General features: G+C 41.6%; 3 protein-coding genes and 1 long non-coding RNA gene across 4 annotated transcripts in view; 3 read left to right on the top strand and 1 right to left on the bottom strand.

Annotated features, from left to right (window-relative positions):
* Positions 1-142, bottom strand: part of LOC131883290 (uncharacterized) — an 892-nt gene extending 750 nt beyond the window's left edge. The window contains exon 1 of the long non-coding RNA XR_009373604.1: positions 54-142. This is a non-coding gene — a long non-coding RNA (uncharacterized LOC131883290). The remainder of the gene's footprint in view (positions 1-53) is intronic.
* Positions 1-787, top strand: part of LOC131883289 (tyrosine-protein phosphatase non-receptor type 23-like) — a 1425-nt gene extending 638 nt beyond the window's left edge. Inside the window, exon 3 of the mRNA XM_059230725.1 lies at positions 54-787. Coding sequence (XP_059086708.1) covers positions 54-520 — 467 coding nt within the window. The 3' untranslated portion in view covers positions 521-787. The remainder of the gene's footprint in view (positions 1-53) is intronic.
* Positions 788-4526: 3739 nt separating this feature from the next.
* LOC131883304 (uncharacterized) lies at positions 4527-7443 on the top strand. Its single transcript, XM_059230746.1, has 3 exons — positions 4527-4696; positions 6603-6868; positions 7053-7443. The coding sequence occupies exons 1-3, from the start codon at positions 4645-4647 to the stop codon at positions 7272-7274; spliced, it is 540 nt and encodes a 179-aa protein (XP_059086729.1). The 5' UTR covers positions 4527-4644; the 3' UTR covers positions 7275-7443.
* A 5350-nt stretch (positions 7444-12793) lies between these two features.
* Positions 12794-17680, top strand: LOC131883294 (tudor domain-containing protein 7A-like). Its single transcript, XM_059230730.1, has 7 exons — positions 12794-13206; positions 13572-14826; positions 15176-15578; positions 16242-16462; positions 16542-16881; positions 16947-17253; positions 17322-17680. The coding sequence occupies exons 1-7, from the start codon at positions 13098-13100 to the stop codon at positions 17543-17545; spliced, it is 2859 nt and encodes a 952-aa protein (XP_059086713.1). The 5' UTR covers positions 12794-13097; the 3' UTR covers positions 17546-17680.
* The last annotated feature ends 5551 nt before the right edge of the window (positions 17681-23231 follow it).

Here is a 23231-nt window from a genome sequence, read left to right as displayed (position 1 = left end):
CGCTCCTTTAGCTCTTGCTCACGGACCCGTTCCTTTGGCTGCTGCTCACGGACCTGCTCCTTTGGCTGTTGCTCAAGGACCCGCTCCTCTGCCGTATGCCCCTGCCCCTCTCCCCGCTCCTCTTCCTGCCCCTTTGCCTTTGGCTCACCCCGCTCCTATTGCTACTCATGTGCCCGTTCACCCCACCAAACACGTGTTGGTTGAGGAGCCCGTGACTGTGGTCGAGCACGTGCACCACGAGCCCGTCCACCACGTGAAGAAGTCACATGGCTACAGCAACGAGTATGCCAGCCACTACGGCTACGGTTATCCCTCCAAGTACGCTTATGGCCCTGCCCATTACAACAAGTACAACAAGTACAACAGCTATAACCGATACAACAAGCACCACGGCAGGCCCAGCTATTACAGCAAGAACTACAACCACCACGGCAAGAGCTACGGCTACAGCAAGTACAACCGTTACGGATATGGCAAGTCTCACGGCTATGCTGCCCGTTACGGTCGTTATCACCACTAAGTGTCATGTGCGTGCTGGATGCGCTTCACCAAAGACTTACAATGACTCTCTCCAAGTGTTGGAAGTGTAACGTGTTACGATTCTCTTTGCCGCCCTTTTGTCTCCACCAGAATCAGGGTGCCCTCAGGGTGTCTCATCACTTATAGTCCTAAACGCTCAAGTGTACAACAGATGCAATGATTTTTATCTGCTATATTTTTGTTTGTGTAATCGCTGTTTCCCCAAACCCTATTTGACTACAATACACAAATACAAATGAAGTTTTAATCAAGGAAAATGATCCTTTCACGGTGCCAACAAAAACCAGCCTCATAGCCAGCTGCAGATTAACGCGGTTGACGCCGTTGACGCATACGCACCAAATACCTCTTCATGAAACCGTTCAGTGGCCAGCGGAGTTCATTCACTTCGAAAACCACTCCCAGGCCCAAGGCGAGTCACAGGTCATCAACGGCTCCCTAGAATCAAGTCAATTGAGTCCAACTGCCATCACAAAGAATGTTGTCACAAGTCCCGGAAGCAAAACCATTGTCCTTGCAGATCAATGGAGCTTCCAGTCTTTTGTAGTAATTACACGGTTTGCGAATTTGTGGCAATGGCTGCATCGCATCTATGTTGGTTCAAATGATGTGATTAAGACACCGATTTGACATGGTGTTACTAAGAACTAAGTTCTTATATGTTCTTCACCTTTGGATGGCGTCCAAATGCCATTCTCAGGGAAATGCCAACAAATTCCAACACGAAGTAGTCGCTTTGCAAAGTTAGGGAGATTTTTTTTTTCGTTATGCTAGCCAGGTTATACGATGGCTTTGTCATATGTTGTGTCTTGAACTAGAATCATTGCCATAATATATTCATATGGTCCCCTTCCCAGCCAAATTAGTCCTCAGGCAATCATTTGGCTTCTGAGCATAGCTTTTGAATAGACCGATTAGTTCTTTTATCCTTGAATGTGACCGCGATAACTTGAAATGATCAGATAAAAAACCGGCAAAATGAGAACAAAAGTGAATTTGTCAAGTCAAGTAAAAGGTAGTGCCCTGTCTAATATAGGACAGTAGTTAAAGTTAAAGCTAGTTGAGGGATCGGAAAATTTGCAAAGAAAAAAAAGGGACAAACACATGGTAGCTTGAAATGCAACACTTTAGTCAAACAAACCAACAAACCGTCATCTTTCAAGGTCCTGTGAATGCATTTTGGTAGATATATCAAGATCAGTTTCTGAAGAAGAAAACATGCAGGCAAAAGACACAAAGCGACACCTTCAACTAGCTGGTTTTAATTGGTGTCCAGCATGCTTTACTTAATTCGAAATATGACGCTGAACCAAGAATATAGCCGACCCAAAATCAATCACAACTTATTCAACTTGACGTTTTCAAGGCATGTTGACTGGTACAATTAACTATGAATTAGTACATAAATAACGCATAAATTCGCTACGCTTAGCTTTCACACTCTTGTTAAGTTTGCAATTAGAGAGCTTAATTCAAACTAAATTTATAAATTGTCGCTTGTTCTCTAGCTATTTTTTTTGTGCGGACTTCCTATTAGCGCTACCGGGATTGGAATCCCAACAGTTCAAGACGAGAAGATTATTCATTTTACTTGACTTTTATTTATATATATTATTTGATCGACCAACGAATTAGAATTGGCTGATCTGGCTGGCCCTTGAATATAAGGTTGATCCGGAATTTTAGTCAAAAACTTGTCCAAGTCTGACTTAAATCCTGCTATTGGATCAACGCCTACATAAGCCCTACGAATATTTGAGGCAGCAAATTGAACAATGAAGGAGCCCGAGAAAGAAGAGAGTTGGACTTCATTGTATTAACTAGCCTGGATTTTCGAGGGCTTGAATGTGCTCTCAATTTGCAGACTCGGTCAAAATTGTTCGCTCGGGTATAGTTTTGATTTGATTAGCTTCAGCCGCCATTTTTGCTCCATGCCCATGTCTGTGAAAAATTTCAACCCGCTCGACGTCGAATGACATCTGAATCTGAATTTAGCAATGAGCTCTCTCGCGTGAAGGCTCGAAAAGCCCAAGCAAATCTGACGACAATAATAGTTTAGAACTTGTAAGCCAATATCCCATGGCAAACAAATCGAGAAGACAGATGGCTTCGTCGGAAACATATTTTTTTTGCAACTCTTTTTACTAACTTCTAGAGATATGAACTGTGAACGAACTTCCCACCAAATCGGCCTGCTCTTGGTCACATCAAGAGAAACGTAGACCTCATCAATTAAAGGTAGTTCATTTCTATACCATTTACTTTTAATGAGGTTCGTTTCAAATTTAAAGAAAGAGAAGAAATGGACTTCATGGTTCGACTTAGCCTGGATTCTCGAGGCTTGAAGGTGCTCGCAATACGCACGTTAAGCCTCGATGGTCACTAGAATTGACCCTAAATCCTGAGTTGGGACAAAGCTCATGGATGCTTTCGAAGGCGTTCAGTATCAGATAGCCTTCGTACCTTCTCTGAACACTGTACAGTCCCAACTTTTCTAGTCTCTCCCCATATGAAGCTCTCTCATTCCTGTGATGTTCCTAGTGAAACATCTTTGGACTTGCTCGACCTTTTGCAAACCTGCTGAAGTCATTGGAGCCCAATGGGTGAAGCATATTCGATGTGGCTGGACAATCGACTTGTACAGAGTTAGCATCGTGATGCTGTCTCTGGACTTAAACGTGCGATATATCCAACCACACATTTGAAAAGCCTTACCCACCTTCAACTGGATATGCTCATCGAACTTTCCATACTTGGAAACATAATTCAAGAACCATCCAGAACGAATTTCTGCGTCAGTGTTTGAATGTAGTATTTATATTTTACAGCACGTCGTTAAACATTCAACTTAAAATGGTTCTTTTTCTCGGTTGAGTTAGTAATAATGCAACTGAACCATTTTCAGGATCATTTCATTTAAAAAAACTGGTCGAAGAATACGCATAATCGTACATCAAACATGAGGTTCTTGCTAATTTTCTTGTTCTCGTTGTCGTGAATAGGAGCTCAAAGTTGAGCTGGTAAAGTGAAGGAAAATAAGTGAAACATCAAGTGTGGTACCTCAATTTACAAAGTTCGAAAAAGTTGTTTTACAAAATTCAAACAAATGACATTCTTTGCGTAGCTGTGACACTGCATTGCCACAATCTTATTATCCATTACTAGTTGCTCTAACAAGCTGGTGATTTGATTTAGTTGACAACTCTTGTCCAAACATAGTGGAGGTTGTTAGTTTGATGTGTTGTCTATCATACTTTTTGCTCCATTGGCTCACGTCAGTTGCTTGTTTGTTTTTTGATGTGTTTTCAAATGCTTTACATTCCGTTGCTGCACTAGGTGCACAAATGTGTCTAGTTGTGGCAAGATTTTTATGCCCAAAGCCACATTGAATTTCATGAATGAGCCCAATCCTGCATTTCTTGATCTCTTTTTATCAGAGCTCTCCCAGCCATATAATCATGATCAAATCATATACCGTTCTCATTTTCCTTTGTCACTGATTGGTGGTTGTACTCGTACATAGTACGAACATGGTCATGGAATCTCTCGAGAATTGTTCTGTAACAAACGGAAAAGATGGCAACATGCCAGGGAGAAGTTTAGGGTGCGTCTTTCAAGGTCATCGAACAAAGATCAACGTGACGAGGCGTCTATCGTCTCCATTCTGCTCTTCTTGAATGGAGAATTGAGCCTCTTAATTTGATGTCCGTCCCTTCTCACAAATCCACCACTGTAGGTCGTTGAATGGCTTGAAAGTTAATTTGCAAGGCATTAAAGTCTCGAAATTCCCGATGTTTATGGGTAGATAGAAGTGTCGATTCAGATGTGATAAATTAATCAATATTTATTGTGGGAGGTTTCAAACGAGAGCCTGAATTCTCGTTGTGATTGAGTAATGAAGTTACAATTGAAATTCATCAAAAAGAAGTTTTACATCTTTTTGAATAATATCTTAGATTCACACCTCCGAATCCTTAGTGCTCACAATTATTGTTGCAAATTTTAGAAAAGAGAGCCCCCAACCAGAATACTTCATTTTAAGACTTCGTGGGGTGCACGTTTGCAGGGGTTTGTGACTTTGCTTCGAAATTCAAAGGGAACAACATGCTTTCACCCAAGCTTTTCGTTGTTGTTAGTCTTATGACCTCAGTTCAAGGTAATCATGTACACCATTTATATATCAATATTTTAAGTATTTTGAGCCAAAGCATAAAGCAGCTAGTTACTTCTGTAAGAATGTACAGCAGATTTGATTATACCCAAATTCTGGGCCCGTTCAATCCTTGTCGATCCTTAATGTTTGGACATTCTGGAGAAAAATTCCAATTTGTGGTAGCTTTTGACGAAGTATGAAATCAAGCTTACAGCCATCCTACGCTAAACACAACGCTTTACGCTTTACAGATCAGAGGGCGTATTCTTAGCTTTTGTTGTCTCGCCCCGAATAAATTTCTGGGCGAATGGGCCAATAATCCATTCAAAAGCCCCTGAAATCCTATCCCTGAATAATCCCATTTTCATTGCTAATATGCTTTTTTTCTTTTTGCGGACTTCCTATCCGCTACTGGAATTGAAATCCGACCAGTTCAAGGCGAGCAATTGATTCATTTTATTTAACTTTTATTTATATATATATATATCATATAACAGACCAAGGAATTGGAGTTTGCTGATCTGGCTGGCCCTTGAATATAAGGTTGATCCGAAATTTTAGTCAAAAACTTGTCCAAGTCTGACTTAAATCCTGCTATTGGATCAACGCCTACTTACGCCCTACGAATATTTGAGGGCAGCAAATTGAGCAATGAAGGAGCCCGAGAAAGAAGAGAGTTGGACTTCATTGTATTAACTAGCCTGGATTTTCGAGGGCTTGAATGTGCTCTCAATTCCCATGTTAAACCTCTACTGTCATTGCATTTGACCCTAAATCCTAGGTTGGGACAAAGCTCATGAATGCCTTTAAAAACGTTCAAATACCTTTCGTTTGATTTTTACATCGGGCAAATCTTTCCAAATCCTAAAAAATAGATGTCGGAAAGAATTTTTTTGGTTAAATTAAGTTTACAACCATTTTGGGCATTTTAATCATAATATACATAAAACAGAGGATTTTCGGGGAAATTGAAACGTTATGGTGTGTATATGTGAGCATATATTTCGAGCTGTTGTGATAGGAAAAAAATAAACGTAGGTGTTGAAGTCAAAACGCCCAACAACCCCTTGAGCCGTCATGTTTAAGGGAAATAGAGGAGAAATAAAGAGTGGGTGAAAAAGAATTTGGGGCAATGTTTGTTCCCGCTCAAAAATATGGTTGACATTGAACTTTCATTGCGAGTCAGTGAGGAAGTATTGAGCACATAGAGTGGTATCGAGCACTTACAATAATGTCATACTACAAATGATCTAATTTCAATCTAAAGGCGGGTGGTAACCCTCTCATCGTTTGTCACCAAAACAATGTTCTAAATTGCAAGTGAGAGCTGTATTGATGACAGAACCAAAACTAAGGGCGCCTGCTGATGACCGGCAAGAGGCCCAGAGAAGTGGGTGAGCCTTTTGGTGTCCATTCTCAAACAGTTGGTAAGAGGAGAACTTCATCCAAGCACAGCGAATCCCTTTATAACAGACCAGACGGAGGGCAAAGATCTGGAATTGCACAAAGCCCAAAGAGCAAGAGGTTGGCGAAAAAATTAATAATCAAGCAATTTTGACCTTAGAAACCACACTAATACTAGAATAACTAAACAATTTTAAAAAATATTTTCACCTCTTTAAAACTTATTTTTACCTTTTTGGAACTTATTTTGCCTTATCTTCGTAACTTAAAAGAAAACTATTTTTCTGACCCTTACTAATAAATAATTGGTGTTTTTGGTAATGCAATGGCCTAATCACTATTTTTCTTTTGGTCCGCCTGACAGACCTGAAGTTGGACAAAAGTCCTCTATTAAATAACAAACTTTCTGGAAGTGCGTCTTGAAATCTCGTAACAAGGGCCAAGTAACAAAAAAAAATGTAGTTGGCGCCCTTTTCGAGGAACGACTTTCCAAATTAACTTGCAGCGTGGTACCCTTGCGCGCCCTGTGACCATGATTTTCAATGTTTTGGCAACATTGGCATCGGGTTCTGTGCCAACGATGATCCCAAACTCAGGCAAAACAACCCTGTCAGACCGTTGAAGTATACCGATTATGAGACCACCTTTGTGAGGTCCAAATATCGACCGGTCAAAAGCCATTTCCATTCCACCGAGGAGATGGTGTTCTGCATCGCCGAATCCTCCCTGGCTATGAATTCCAATGATCCCCAAAAGAACCGACGTTGTCAGGTGAGCAATTAAACTGTAAAAAATGTCTTATCATCGAGTACATCGTTTGCCGAAAAGGATCCCATGGACTTGATGTTTCAAGGAAGAGAATCCATAACTATTTAACGAGTCACTTCTTCTTAAATTTTACAAATAACATCCATATTCCTCATATGGAGTGCTGATTCGCTTGTTCGGTCTTCAGATTTATCCGCAATTTGTCATTGGGGTGGTCGGATTCTGTCTAGTGGTGACCTTGCTAACTTTGGTGTGTTGCGTTTTGAGAATATTTCGTCGTATCCTGTGCTGTCTTTGCTGTCCCTTGGGATGGATGTGGCGACAGTCCATCCCCACTGCAATGGCTGGCGATGGGAGCGATTGTGGAACCGCAACCAGAAGAGGCGATTTGGTTATGTTTCGGGCTTGAACTCCGCCGTTGAGGATGCCCCATTCAATCAACGACGATGCAATGATTGGTAGAACATGTGTCTTCAAAGGGACCTAAGTAAATTATTGGGTCCAACATTGGGCCTTAAATTGGATTGTTTTGATTGGTCAAATATAGTATGATTTGAACGTACTCATTGGAATGAGAATGAGGGTAGATTTTTTCCATGTATACAATTAATCTCCGTTAACTTTAGTGAGTCCAGTTTATTCAACGCTCGTGCCTCTGAGTTAAGTCTTGGACGTTAACCAGAATGAGCATTCGCTCACCACTTTGGCGAGTGTATTTTCATACCACATAACGTCCAAGCCCCTCACTCCGAGGTACGAGCTATAAGAAATAGGCCGCTGGTAGTCCAAGACTTAACACCGATCAAAATTATACCAGTTCGTACTTTGCAAGTTTTGATGCACACACTTTTAAATCACTTTAGATGTTCATCGTCTTTTAATGCAATATCTTTTTGATTCCAATCATTCTTTTGTGCGTGTTTTCCCATATTGCTGAACATGTCTATCTCGTGCAACTCCTTGGTTGAATTGTTTTTTCAGCTTGTTTGGTGCCCACTCTTGTTCAATTGAGCCTTAACAATGTAGGGGAGGGGGCACTTTTTGATGAACCTAGATGGATACATTTTCCTTTGGATGCAATAATTGGGATAAAAGATAAAAAATATTCGTAAATGATTCTCAATATGTTCCAGGGTAGAGATAAATACAGTAAAAATGTAACTGATCGAAAATGAATCACGATTGGCAGATAGTTGTTAGTGAACAAGTTTGAAAAGATACCCTTTCAAAAATTGTCGCTTACTGCATTATTGTATCAATGAATTTTATCACATCTTGAAAACAATTGACACAGGTTTGGAAGTAGACAACATCTTTTTTCTTTGGTGTCGACGGGCTTTTTTAACCCTTACAGGGTATGCAATCATGAGTCATATTAAAGTGAAAGGTTATAGTTCGTTTATTTTGTACCTCTTAATCCTAATATGATATTTGGTCTACTAACGAATTTGATTTGGTAGACCCAGCTAATCTTTGAATGTAGAGTTGACCTGGAATGCTACTTAAAAATTTGTCCAAGTCTGACTTTAAAGATGCTACCGGATTAACAAGGCCTACGTATTCCCTACGAATATTAGAGGGCAGCAGATTAAACAATGAAAGAGCCCAAAAGAGCCAAAGGAGCCCTAAAACCCGGGTTGGGACGAGGTTTATGAATCCTCTAAAAAGCTTAAAGCATCAGATACCTTTAATACCTTCACTGCACAGTCCCAACTTTTTTAGTCTCTTCCAATACGAGAGCTCTCTCATTCCTGTGATGTTCCTAGTGAAAGATCTTTGGACTTGTTCGACCTTTTGCAAACCTGGTGAACTCATTGGAGCCCGAATGGGTGAAGAATATTCAAGATGTGGCTGGACAATCGACTTGTACAGAGTTAGCATCGTGATGCTATCTCTGGACTTAAACGTGCGATATATCCAACCACACATTTGAAAAGCCTTACCCACCTTCAACTGGATAGGCTCATCGAACTTTCCATCATTTTGGAGGACTACACCTAAATCTTTCATAGATGAGACCTGCTCAATATCGTTACCTCCATTATCTATGAGTGGAGTATTCAAAGGAGTTTACCCGATGGTCATTGAGAGTAATTTCATTCCGTTAAATGCCATATGACTCTCAGCAGCAAAGAATAGATTTGATACTAGACAAACACTTTTTTGAGACCACTTAATTGTATATCATCAGACAAATTCTTCTCGCATCAGCATAAGGAGAGATACTAACTTTACTACTGAGCTTCTGAAGTGGAGCAATGAAGATGATGAAAAGGAGAGGAGCTAACATGGATCACTGAGGAACACCTAACTTGACATCATATATGTTCCTAAATGGACATTCAACCTTAATCATATACATCCTACCATGAATGAAGCTACTAACCTAATCGAAAAACTTACCTTGGATACCAATGTCATGAAGTCTCCTCAACAACAGGCCATGATCAAATTTATCAAAGGCCTTGGCAAAATCAAGATACACAGTGGTAAAAATACCCTTTAAAGTTTTGATGGAAATTCCCACGGACATCTTGGCATTTTTCTCCCTCAGAAAATCATGGGGAACAATTTTGATTTTATTGCTTTATGAAATTCTAGCCCACATAAAAAACTTACATACCTAAAAACATTATGAAAACTAAAATTTTCAAAAACCTACCCTGTGTAAGTTGGGAGCACATTTAGTTAGTTCTTAAATATAAATTATGATATCATCTATTTCACCGCTACTTAGTTACATCGGATTTAGTGGTCCAAATTTTATCGTTTTTAGCCCCAAAATGCCCCGGTTATATGATAATTCAATTTCCTAAAGAATTAATATCGATTGAAAAAAACGATGACATTTGGACCACTATGTCCGATATAACTAAGTAGCGGTAAAATAGATGATATCGCAAGTTTTATTCAAGAGCTAACTAAGTGTGCTCGTAATTTACATGGAGTAAGTTTTTGAAAATTTTAGCTTTTATAATGTTCTTAGGTATGTAAGTTTTTTATGTGGACTAGAATTTCATAAAGCAATGAAGTTTAAGTTGTTCCCTATGACTTTTTGAGGTAGAAAAATGGTAATTTGTGCTTGGGAATTTCTCTGGAAACTTTCATGATCTTCTCAAACATCTTCGCAATATTCGAAATGAGAGAAATCGCCCTATGATTACAATCAAAAGTTTTCACGAAAACTTGTACTACAGATCAAAGAGGGAAAAATATATCCATTGTAATATATGGTTGTCATTCAATTATCATAGGTGAGTGAAGTAATACATTTAATCATGTTATTCTAATTGAAACAAAACTTAGCCGCAGGTCACCCAGGCGTAGATTTGGAGCCAATTGCGCGGTGAATTTGAAAGACATATGATCATAATGGTCAGTTTAAATAAACTTAAGCACGTGCACCAGGCTGAACTACATCAAGCACGACTTTAAAATATTTGAGTATATGGCTTCAAGACTAATCTTCATCTAGTTCAACTTTGGCACTTGAGAGATTGCATTTTCAGTCGTGCCTCAAGTCCAAATGGAGAATAAGGGTTCGGGGTCTCCCCCTAATTTTAATCTGCTCTGGGTTAGCTGTCTCGGAAATATTGTGGTTAGCGAGAAAATACTTGAAAATATGGATATAAAAATTGAAACCAAAGTTTAATCTTCAAGTTTGGTTAGTTCGTATTCGTTTCAACGGCGATTCATCTAGGAATCTAGAAATTACCATCCCAACCGGTTGTGACACGTGAGCAATTCTTTTTTTCCGGTCAACAATTTCAGGGTGTCCAATGATCAAAGATCACTCCAGATTTCTATCTTCTACCATCTAGGTCTTCAATACAGCTTGACTTGACAAATTGAACTGTCAGCTATACATCCTGTAACTGTCCTGCGATCGGCTTTTCCGATGTCAAGGACCCGTAAAATGTTTCAGAACGACCGAGAAAGCGCTGTGGTGCTAATTATACCTCTAAATTCACCCGGGCGTACCTGAACCTGGCAAGGTGAAATGTAGAGGCCCATTCCCTTGAACAGAATCAAACTACTCACATCCTCGCTCTCTAAAGGCACTTCGTGTGTTTTGTTCTTATCGCGGCTCACTTGAGCCGGACGATAATTTGCTCAGGAATCTCGGGCGGAAATTTTGCAGACCGTAGGCCTATCTGTTAGGGTAGCCACATTCCGCCTGGGCCCAAGCCAAAAATTACCGCTAGGGATCTTTTTGCCCGGATACGTATTGCTATGCAAAGAATGTGGAAGCACCCTCATCATCTGCCTTGTTTTCAGTTTCAGTGTCGATTACAGTCATATAAACTGCATTCCATGGGCATTTTGTAAAGGTAATTTCGAGCTCAATGTATTTTTCAAGAGCAAAATCTCATCACCCAGCAATTTATCTATCCCCTTTCCGACCAGACCACATGGGACTAACTAAAGGAGTGTGACTTGTGGCCGTCCGTCGAGCACTTTTCAAGTTTTCAAGCCAGGCCATGAGACTTAGACATGCCCATTTCAGGCTTGCCACTATGGATGTCTTGTACACTTGTTTCAGACCAGAGTCTCGCCACCGCCCTTACTCCGTGTGGCGTTTGGGCACGAAAATAAGCCTTGATCATTGGGCTCTCGAATAGTGTATGAAAACATGATGGGCGTTTTTTACAGAGAGGATAGTTTTCCTTTAAGATTGATGAAGTGTCATCAATTTTGTGGCGGTTTTTTTTCAACTAGATCAAAAGGATGGCTGGGTTTGTTATATGCCCTTCACTGTTCAAGGGGCAAAATCTTAAATGATGATTGATTCTCAAATGGCTATGAATTCGCGATGGCAATAATTAGGAGTTCAATTAAGGAAAAGTCTTAAGGATATTTTTAAAAAAACTTCAATGTGTGTACAGGATAGAGATACAATTGTGTTCCATGACTTAAGCTAGCATACTGTAACTTCCAAGCACACGAAACTTAAACTATACTTAAAGTTCACACTTCTTTGGGGTTAGATTATCAGTCAAAAAAAAAGGGGAAGACTTATGCCTTCTTTGCCATGGATGCAAAAGCAAAGAGAGATGTAGTTAGTCCATGTTAAGTCAAAGGTCAAAGGCATTTGAACCTCTCTCCTCACGAGATTGCAATCCCTTGGATTTTTCAGAGTAGGGCATGCTGAAGGAAAACCCAATAAGGTCCCCAAAAGTCCCTCAGGTAGCAAAGACAACCTTATGAAGGGTATCAGATCATAAAAAAAAGATCATTTTGCGCCCATGTTTGCCATTTGAAATAAAAAGATAGCAATATCTCATCTAAAAGTGATTTGAAAGGGACATTGCTACCCTGTTGTGTACATACAGGCCCACTACATTTTAAATATTCCTATAAGCCTTCATTTTCAAAATCAAAAAATTCAAAATCAATTCTTACCATAATCTCAAGTGACTTATGAATGAGTATCCAAACTCATGAGTAAATTGATATGAATGTTGATTTATCAAACTGGGGCTGGTTCCAGATTGACGCAATAAGTGATGAGATGCCTCTTTAACCTCTCTCTTATGTTCACTAATCTGCCTTCTAGACGAGCAGGAAATTGGCCAAAATATCCTCCTTCATACATTAAACTATGGGAAGTGTCATTTAGGTACTTTTGATAGCAGCTGGTCCTGCCATCACGAAACAAGTTATATTCAAACCGGCCCAAATTTCAGCAGTTCGAATTGATGGCCTTTTGGGTGTGAAGTCGTGAGGGTAAATAAATGTACGACCCAACAGCATCCAACTTCATCGCGAGGTTCGAGGAGGATCCGACGACTCATTGCGTCAATCTGGCACAAGCCCGAGATTGACAAGTATCATTTGGCTTAAAACATGGGCCAGGGTTTAGCCAAACTGAGGCTGGGCCGGCCTGTTTCCTTCCCTCGTCCCTTTGTAGTGAGTCAGGCACTGGCTTAGTGAGGGCTTCCTTGGTTCCCTTCAGCCTGATTTCTTGTATGTTGGCTGACTGTACAATTGGGTGTATGTAGTGGTGGTGTCCGATTCAGTTTCGAGGACGGAAAAACGGACGGAGGGGCCCGTGTCTCCATTTCGGCTCGACTGGATTGACTGTCAGCCCGTGAATTTGGGTGGGGTGAATCCTCATTGAGCTCGCCACTGTTGGGTGGCAACTTCCACGGGCAGGTTCCCGGCTTGGTCCGGCTCTGGGAGCCCGATCGGTGGTCGTTCCTGGTCGTGGGGATTGGATTGGACGGTCATCATGACGTTGAGCACGGAAGAGCGCGAGAAGAAGGCCAAAGAGGTCAAGAGCCTCATTCGCTCCCTTCTCATCTCGTCCAAGCACGGCGTGCCATTACAGCAAATTCAACGTAAACTCATTGATTCATTGATTCATTCACTCACGTTTGGGTTTGGGCTTAGCATTAGACCCATTGGGGTGGGGTCGAGGGATGATCCAAGTCCTTCAGGGCACGAGCTATTGACAGCCGAGATGCCCCGTTGTCAGGCCTAGGGGGCGAGAGTGCCTGGGGCGTTCTCTCTCCACCCCTGGACATCCCCCAGATCTGCAGAGTTTTAGGATTGGGTTCATTCAGGGTAGAAAATTATAGGATCCAGGGAGGGACTCTATGTAGACCCAGGACCCTCCCTCAGGCACAGTATCGCTCGGGCCTTGTTCGGTCATGCCCGGATTGATGGGCCGTCTTATTCATACAATGGCTTTGTCCTCTCACAGGTGATTACCGCGAGATTATCGGCACCAATATCCCATTCCGAGATTTGGGCCATGCCACTTTGGAGGAGTTCCTGGACCACGCCCCTGACACGTGTCGGGTGGCCCGCACTGCCCAAGGATATGTTCTGCATGGCGTGGCCACCTCCGAAACGGCTCACATTGCGGCCTTGGTGGCCAAACAGGCGCCCAAGAAGCGCAAGAACAAACCCATCATGATGCCCGGCCGCCGGCCTCAATCCCGGGGTATGTGGCATCCCACACCCTTTGTGGCGCGGGGCGGAGGTGCTCGCGGCGGACGCGGTGGGTTCCGAGGCGTAGGCGGGTGGGTACATCCGCATCAACGCTTGAGCACCTTGCCTCAGAACCAGGTCAGTTTTAACGGGGGTGGCTTTTACGGCGGGCGTAGCCCTCAAGTGCCTAGTCAGTACCGCGGTGGGCGACAGCGCGGCGGCGGTGTCACGGGCGGCTCCCTGCGACCCGTGAATGAGTTTAACCACGCCCGACTCACCCACGCCTTCAACCAGAGTCCACCTAATATGAACAACAATAATAGTGGCAGCCACAACAATACTAATAGTAACAATATCAACAACAACGTGAATACCAGCAACAACCATTTCAACCGAACCGGAGGCCGTGGTGGCGGCGCTGGACAGACGAATCGGGCCTCGACCAAGAGCAATAACAATCACGGCGCCCTCAACGGCGGCAGTCATCCCCCATTAGTCTCCCCGCCGTCCAAGTTCAAGCCCGTCTTGGAACAAGTCATGGGACAATTGGAATTCAAGACCTCGCCTATTGGGAAGAAGCACATATCGACCGTGGTCCTCTCGAACGGACGGCGCTTCCAGACCTACCCACACGAGTATCCCACGCCCGAAATGGCCGAGGATGCGGCCTGCGAAGTGGCCTTACGCCAACTCAACCTGTCGCTGCCAGGATCCGCCGCTGGATTGGCGGGTCGGGAGAATGGCGGGCCGGCGCTAGAAGCCATCACGTCAAGTGTGCCGAAAGCGTCGGTGTCCGCTTCGGCCAAGTCGGATTGGGACAATTTCTCCATAACCGAGAGTCTGAATCAACAGATCTTGGCCTTGTTGAACGGTCGAACCAACGGGGTGTGGTCCACTCAGATTGACGTCGAGTACGAAGAGAAGTACAAGAAGGTCCTACCCCCGGATTGGCGGCAGTTGTTGGAAAAATACATCGAGAATCATTCAGAGTGTCCCCTACGTGTGGATTCACCCATTAGCAACAGGTGAGTTGGGTTGCATAACAACTCATTTAATTTTGGGGAGGAATGACACTGTACATGTGGGTGGAAATCACGACAAGGATCGAAAAACCAGCAACACCCACAGGTACAATTGGGGCTGGGCTTGGCGATTTTTCTTCATTCTAAAGGGTATGAAAAACCAGTTCTGTACATAACAGTTGATTGAAAAGCTCCGTCGTACAAGACATACTAGGTTGATAATGACATAATCAAATGATTCCTTATGATTGACAGGATTCAAAGGAAAGTTCTCGTGTTATCGGGATTAAAAAAAAAAAAAGTCTTCCCAAGGCATCTACTGTTAAGAGTTAAGAATCTATTTTCCTTTTAGATATATTATTCTTCCCAATCTGAACCGCGAGGCCACGAATTCCAATCCAAGTCCCATAAGTAACGGCAGCCATGTCGAACCCAAAATCATCTCCACCCAATCGCCACCTTCTTCCACTACCAATGGGCTTCCTGCGAATTCTGCATCAACGAGTAGTTCGCCACCAGTGTCACCCCCGGCCAATCGGCCTCACAATGAGGACCGGCCTCAGCAGCAGCCCCCCAAAATTAAACTTCCTGTGGATCAATATTGGGATGTCTACATTACCAACGTCAACTCCACGGTCAATGTCTTCCTCCGCCTCTTGGGCAAAGATTACTCGGAAATGTTCGACTCCTTAGTCACCGATATGGAGTTGTATTATTACAATGACATGGTCATCCCCAAAGTCTTGAAGCCCGAGGTGAGCAGTGCTGAATTTTTTGACACCGTTATGGAAGAGGGATTAGGTTAGTGTTTCAAGGAAAATAATTAACTGTGGCAAACATTCAAAGTTGGAGTTTTATATTTGTATTTACAAAATTATTTGATTTCATTGCACGATGATTCATGCAAGTAATAAAAATTGGCTCATAATACCTTCTTTACTAATGCTTTAATGAAAGTCAAGAGGATACTTGACTTTTTGCTTTTCATGATTACTCTAGACGCTGTCTTACACTTCATATATCGGAAGATGAATATCAATTGTATTTACTTATTGATGAAAAAAATTAAAAAAGCGATCATCATTTGAAAGCAATAATATTGTTTATTGGTTTATTGGTGAGTACCACTCAAACACTACGGTGTATATTGAGTTTTGGTCAAAAAGATGATGCTGAAAAAAATGAAATATGATAATGGAAACACAAGTCGCAGGTCATGAGGTTGAATTGATCGTTATCTAGCAAAACCGGAGGCGGAATGCAGGAGCATCTTGACCGAAGTAATGATTTGGCTTAGCCGAGCTTCCAGCAAAAGAGAATTCCAAAAAGGAACAGCTCTCGCGAAGAAAGTGTGTTCCCCACATAATCTTTTGAAGCATGGCCCCCTAAGATAATATGAGACTGACAACCCATTTTAGATTGGTCGATTGTACGTGGCCAATGTTGACGGTGACCTTCATCGTGTTGAAGTGTGCGGAATCCAAGGCATCTACGTCACTTGCTTCTACATCGACTTTGGCGGCAGTGAAGTGATTTTGATCGAAGCCCTGCGAGAATTGGCGCCTCAATTTCTCGAGTTGCCTGCTCAAGCCATTTCCGTTCAGCTCTATGGCTTAGAGCATCTGGCCGAGAATTCAAGGTAAATCAAAAGTGACTAAAACCATGGCCGCCAACGTACCCATATCTGACCGAAGAAAATGGTCTCCGTTCCGTTCTAGTGCCTCGGTTGAGGTGGCCAATACTCTCCAGACCAAGTCTTTGGTGGGCCAAGTGGTCGATCCGGGTCGTGAGGGTCCCATTTCACTCATCCTGCATGACACATCAGCAGATCAAGACGTGAATTTAAACAAAGAGCTCTCAACCAGATTCAACGATGAGCCTCCTGAGCTCGATCTATCCTCGGGTCCGTCGAGTTTAGGAACGGGATCCGGATTGGGTGATCATCTGCTGCCCGCTGATTTGGCCTCGCTCAAAGAACTGGTGCAGGCAGATGTGCCCGGAGTAGGGCAATACTTTGACATCTCCGTGTCCATGGCCGCCAATCCGAATTATTTTGTGGTACGATCCATTGCGTGTAAGTCTGAGCCTCCCACAATCCCTAATCCTGAGGCTGTTGATTCTAGGTCCAACCTTGGCGACAAGGCAACGATCTACAGCAACTTCAGGCCGATATCAACGTGTTCTACGAGAATGCCAAGAATCGTCGTCCTGTGACCGGCGAGGACCTAAAGCAGGACAAATACTTCGTTGCCCTTCATAGTGACAAATGTTGGTACCGCATCCGGATCAATTCCATGTTGGACGAGGAAACGGCCGCTGTCCGCTATGTGGACTACGGAGACGTGAGCATGGTCAACATTCAAAACCTGCAGGTTCTCTGCTCAAAATTCAGGAACTTGCCCATGCAAGCCGTCTCTGCTAAATTGGCCGGTAAGTGTGGTTGTCTGGTCGCTATGAACCGAGCATCCGGAAGTCATTCTGATATTGTCTGCTCCTAGATATTGCGCCCAAGAATGGGGATTGGTCCACTGGCGATAGTCTCTGGTTCAGTGAGCGAGTGGTGAACAAACAGTTCGTGTCCGTGATCAAAGAGTTGTCTTTGAAAGAAGACGAGGGTCTGATCGAGATCAGTGTGTCCCTGGTGGACACCACGCATCCGACTGACGACATTTTTATTGAGAAGGAGCTAATCGAAAGTGGACGGGCGGTGGCCAGAATCTAAAGTATCCGTCACTTTTCAGCTAACAATTGTTTTGTTACGTCCCCACGCGTTTCCTTGTTTTTGCCCACAAAATTATGTGCGACGTTATGTTGTGTTTTATATATATATATGCTATGATGATACAACGACGATCGATATCTTCGAAGTTGGATTGTTTGAAGACTTCATTGAAAGAGCTGGGGTGTCCTCATGAATGATGATGTCTGCACTTCCATGTTAGAAATGAACAACGAAACGAAGCGTGCGCTCAGTCATTGGAAATTTGAAGCTCCCGTGGTTATTTGTTAAACATTTCAACACACAGGAGTGAATTGGCGATGCACACGGAGCAAGAACGCCAGAGAACTCTAGAGGACCCACCCATGAATCAAACAAACGAGCCTAGAGGCTCTGGCAACAAGATGTGACAAGTGAGTGTGAAGGGTCCCAATTGGAGACGAAATACATCAAGCTAAATGCTGTTGCTTATCCTAAAGAAAAATACTAAAACCATGCGAAAAAAAAAATCAATAATTATAAACATTGTAAAAGATGGAAAAATAAACAAAGTCAAGCAAAGAAGAACGCTTGTCGACCGTGATGCTCGTGAACCAGGGTGGGCATTAGATTTTTGGACACTTTGGTTCACCCCTGTCCAAAAGTGTCCAAAATTGTCCAAAAATGAGGCTGCACATACTAAATACAAATTCAAAAAAGTAGCATTAAATATTTGATATAGAGGTGGTGAGTTTTTGTAATTTAAGACTTCATTTTAGTTAAAATTACCCGACCACCAAATGCCTTGATTGTAATGTGGCATTGGCGTTTTAATATTCAAAACATTGATGATATTTGTTTTAACATTTCAAAGCTGTATCCTATCAAGATAATTGAGATTCTCAGACACCCAATTTAGTATCTATTTTTGAAATAAAAAACGTTAGTAAATTGATGTGCCTATTTTTTACAAAGGCCAGTTGCTACTGTTACTTCATATTTAGTTATTTAAAGAAAGCTTAGATTTTATTAATTACAGATTCCATTTGCTGGTTAACATTTAAATTTGTTAAAAAAATAACATGATATAGGGTTTTGAAATTTTTGCTTGTCAACCCACTTTTGGACAATTGTACATACTTTTGGACCCGTTTTGCCCACTTTTGTCTACTTTTGTCCACTTTTGGACACTTTTGGACACTTTTGGACACTTTTTTGGACACTTTTGGACACTTGGTGTCCAAAAGTCAAGCTGATTCTCAAAATTGCCCACCTTGTGTTGAACGGTGTGAAGATCGCAATTCGTTCGAAGTCAGGAATGAGGGAATTTTTAGGAATTTGTGGACTGTTTTCAATGTGGTGTCGGCTATGCTTGCTGCGACCCAAAATAGAAGTACGATGGATCATCGGAATGATGGAAACCGAATAATACTGAAATGTTTGAGCAAACGTATTGTGAGTAAGCGAGTGGATAGGTGAAGAGGACAACTGAGAAAGACCCAATGATAATTGAGGCTAAACTTTTGATGCAAATGTAGAACCCTAAATGTCGAGGTGAAAGGGCAAGGATCTTTTGTTTTTGTGGGGCCAATTCCCATCTTCAATTTTGAAATGCTGAAATCTTGTTGCAAAAAGTTTTTTCCTCAGCACGGTTGGAAGAAAAGGGAATCTGACCAAACAAAATAATAATCGTAAATAGGGCCACTTTTTGAAATCGAGGGACGGAAAGTAATAACAAGTTGGCTTTTGCCTGGATATACGTTTTTCAGACCATCAATTTTGCTTAAAATGCATGGGACCTTTCCAAACCAAATTTGAGCAACAACCATTTGGCACATATATTAACTGATTTATTAATGTTCTAGTTTTAAAATATAGGCGCCTAGGTGCACATTTCATTGGAAAAAATATTTATATCTTACCTGATTTTTTTGTTATGTACTTAAGACGGAGCTGGTGACCGGATTCAGTTCAGTTTTGCCACTTGAACCAGAGACGTTAAGGTCAGTCGATTTAAAAGTTTAAGCTTGAAACGAAGAGATTTGACTGGCGGCTTCTTGAATGAAATGTATACCGAGGTGTCTATGTATCAAAACTATAACATTCATGATTTAGACCTTGATAATGCTAAAAAAGCAAAAACCAAGTAACGGCCCAAACCAGCCAACCAAGAAAGCCCAAACGGCATGACACGCATTTTGCCCTTGGACGTAAGAAGAGGATAACGGAATCACCCAAACCTTCAAAATAGCCCGTTATTGAAAGCAGTTTGAGCTTTTTCCTCAACCAGGTTTTAGAGGCAATTGTAGTGAATATCAAAGTCTACGCTTTTGAGCCTCCAAAAAATCCAGGCAAGTCAAAACAATGAAGTACCTACTTATCTTACGGGTTCCTTCAATGTTCCATTAAGATTGAACTTCTGGACCACTCTGGATCAACTACATAAACTTTTGATGATTCTAACTTTTTTTTGTTGCAAAAATTTCCGGATTTTGTAACCCATAAAAAGGAATGTCATTCAATGTAAGGTTGTCATGCCTGATTGACTAAAAACTATAACAATGAATGGTCAAAAACAATAATAAAACATTTGGTCTACCAACGAATTGGTATTAACCGATCCCTTGACAATAGGTTTGGTCAGGGATTTTGGACAAATATCTATCTAAATGAGTTTTGAACGATAAGGGAGGATCAGGCGTAGCAAAGAGTCGCCTTAAGGTCGAAAGGAAGAGGTTACATAGTTTCGGACCCCAGTTTACAAAATAAGTTTGATTCATTTTCTTAGCCATTGTTGGATCCATAGAATTTAGATCATCAATCGCGCTCCATGATATTCCTCTCCTCTCACTGTACTTTGCTTGAAAAACAGGATTTGGACGCAGACAATGAAAACATTTGAATACCTATATGATAAGGAATCGTTTATATGCCTTTGTTGAATACTGTAGAATTTAAGTGCCTTCAATCACGAACTTCTAGAAATATGGGCTGTGAACGGGTTTTACAACAAAATCGGCCTGATCTTGGTCATAGCGACTCTGAGTCAATTTTCGAAATTAAGTAATACTCTTAGAAACGTATAAATCTTTAATTAAGGGCATGTCATTTTTATACTCTCTCTTTCTAAAATGTCTTGTTTCGAAGATATGATGTCAAAAGCTTATGTAACTGAGTTTAAGTAATGATCACAACATAACTTTGACCAAATCACCCTAAGTACCCCAAACACAGTTTTGGGCACAAATTTGGCCCAGTTCACCAATTCGGCAAGATGTTGTGATCCTTTCTAGTGGTAATTTTCAATAAAGTGAATGGTTCAGGAGATACGAAACTTTCGTTTCCGTTCGCAGTCCACATCTCTAGAAGTCCGTGCTTCAATTTATCTCAATCTGAAAGATCAACCATGCCAGAGATGCTTCTAGTTAAGGACTGCAACGCCTTTTCTATGTTTTGAATATGACCAGAGTCCATGGGAGCACAATTTCGAGATGTATACTCAAGATGCGGTTGGACAACTGACTTACAGAGGGTCATCATGGTAATCTTATCTTTCGATTTAAAACTGCGATAAATCCTGCGCCAAGTGTGACATGCTTTGGTTACTTTGAGTTGCATGTGCTCAGTAAAAGTTCTTTCGTCTTGTAGAACAAATCCCAAATTCTTAACCCTTCTGACCGCTTCAATTTCTTTATTGGAGCTAGTTATGTATGAAAGCGGATTTCTGTGGTCACTTCAAAAAGTCATGACTTGAAATTTGTCACCATTTAAGGTTCTATTGTTTTCCACCACCCATTTGTATATTTGGCAGAGGGCTGCTTGCAGGTCCGATGAGTTTTGGTCATATCGGCTGAGTGAAGACTAGTTTGGTGTCGTCTGCAAATGATGAGATGGAGGAGCTCAATGGTAGCGGAAGACGAGGAGAGATGAATACAGAAAATAAAATGGGCCTCAGGATTGAACCTTGGGGTACCCCTGACACTACTTTTCGATACGTACTCAGTGCCTTCAACTCTTACTCGTTGTGTCCTGCCGTGTAAAAAGCATTTAAACTACTCGAATAAATTGCCACTGACTCCAATTTCAAGAAGTCTTTTCAGCAAGAGACCGGGGTCTACCTTGTCAAATGTCATGTGAAAATCTAAATAAACAATGTCAACATAATAATTTTGTTTCAGTCCCTCTAGTACGTCGTCAAAGTGTGGTCCCAACTGAGTCACCGTGCTAAAATAGGCCCTGAGGGCAAGCTGGCGTGGAAATATGATTTTCTTGCCATCAAGACATAACATTACCGTAATTTAGCTTGACTATTTACTCCAAAACTTTCGATAGTTTTGAAATCGGTTGATACGACATTGAATTTGACCAGCAACCGTCTTTGAATAGCGGGCTAAAATGGGCAATTTTCAAACACTGATAACTCCGACTGATTCAATGAGCGCTGCATTTAGTAAACAAATACTGGGGCAAGCACATTTGAACATTTTCTCAAGAATTTTGCCGTGTTGTCGTTAGGTCCAGGGGAGCTTGAAAGCTTGAGTGATTTAAGGAATCCCTCAGAACAGAAGGGTTATGTTCAATTGGATATTCGTGCACTGATTGCATGGGCGTCGGGAAAACTTTCGCAAATTGTTCACCGAGAATAGCTGCCATTTCTTTGAGATCAAATCCATACGCGCAATTGGTTCCGATTAAGGGCCCTACTTTGGGTTTAGATTGTTTTTGAAGAATTTGCGCAAGAGTAGAAGGTTTTAGGATCATTTTTTATATTATTACACACTTTGGATTCCTTCCATTATTCTTCGTTTTCAAGGGGGGAGTACTTAATATCACAATCAATAGCTTTCAGTTTATTTTCAATTATGGACGGTATGTTTTTTTGATTTGGTCAATTTCAATCTGCAAATCAACTTCAGTCTTTTTTGAAAGAGTGTTTTCCTATGCTTTGGAAGAGTTTGATCCCTTTTCCGACCATGCAAATTTCTTCAGATACCTCTGTCATCACCTGAATTGCTTCGTTAAAATTGAGTTTGTGTTCCATAATGGAAATTAAGTCACGCTCTGATAACTGGTCTAACATGAGGAGCCAGTGATCTTGGCCTGTGATATACTTTGAGATGCCAACTCTGATCTCCCAAACAATGCCCTGATGATCCCCTACGTTAATGGGGTGACAATTTTACGAAGATTGTGATGTGATATGTCAGTTTTGGATAAACATAACTAGAGACGGCCAAAATATGCATTAAAAATCTGTTTTATGCCCATAAATATGCATAAAACCTGGTCAAAATGTGCATTTGAATATGCCTTTAGTCCAAAATATACACTTCAGTATGCAATTAAAATCCAAAATATGCAATTTCCAATGAAAAAAAAATAGATCAAGAGACAGGCAGTTGCAAAATTTATGCCTAGTGCACTTCACAAACCTCTTTTTGATCTTGACAAAAAGCTCATCATTGGTCATTGGTTACTTACAACAGACCATCTCGTCCAATTGAGCCATTGATTTTCAAGACATTTCGCATTCAAATTGCATAGTTTTGGTCAAAACCAACGTTCATGTCCTTGGCTAAAAACCCTTCAAAGTGTCACGCACCGTTGTCCGGCTCCCAGCCAGCCAAAGTCCATCAATGGCTGAGGCTGATAAGGGATGTGCTCAAACTGGCCTACCAACTTTACTGCTTAAATCCATCTTCACCTCCAC

Source organism: Tigriopus californicus, chromosome 7 (genome assembly GCF_007210705.1).
Source record: "Tigriopus californicus strain San Diego chromosome 7, Tcal_SD_v2.1, whole genome shotgun sequence".
Classification (NCBI taxonomy): Eukaryota; Metazoa; Arthropoda; class Copepoda; order Harpacticoida; family Harpacticidae; genus Tigriopus; species Tigriopus californicus.
Note: the sequence above shows the minus strand (reverse complement) of the source record. Positions and strands in the feature narration are given on the sequence as shown.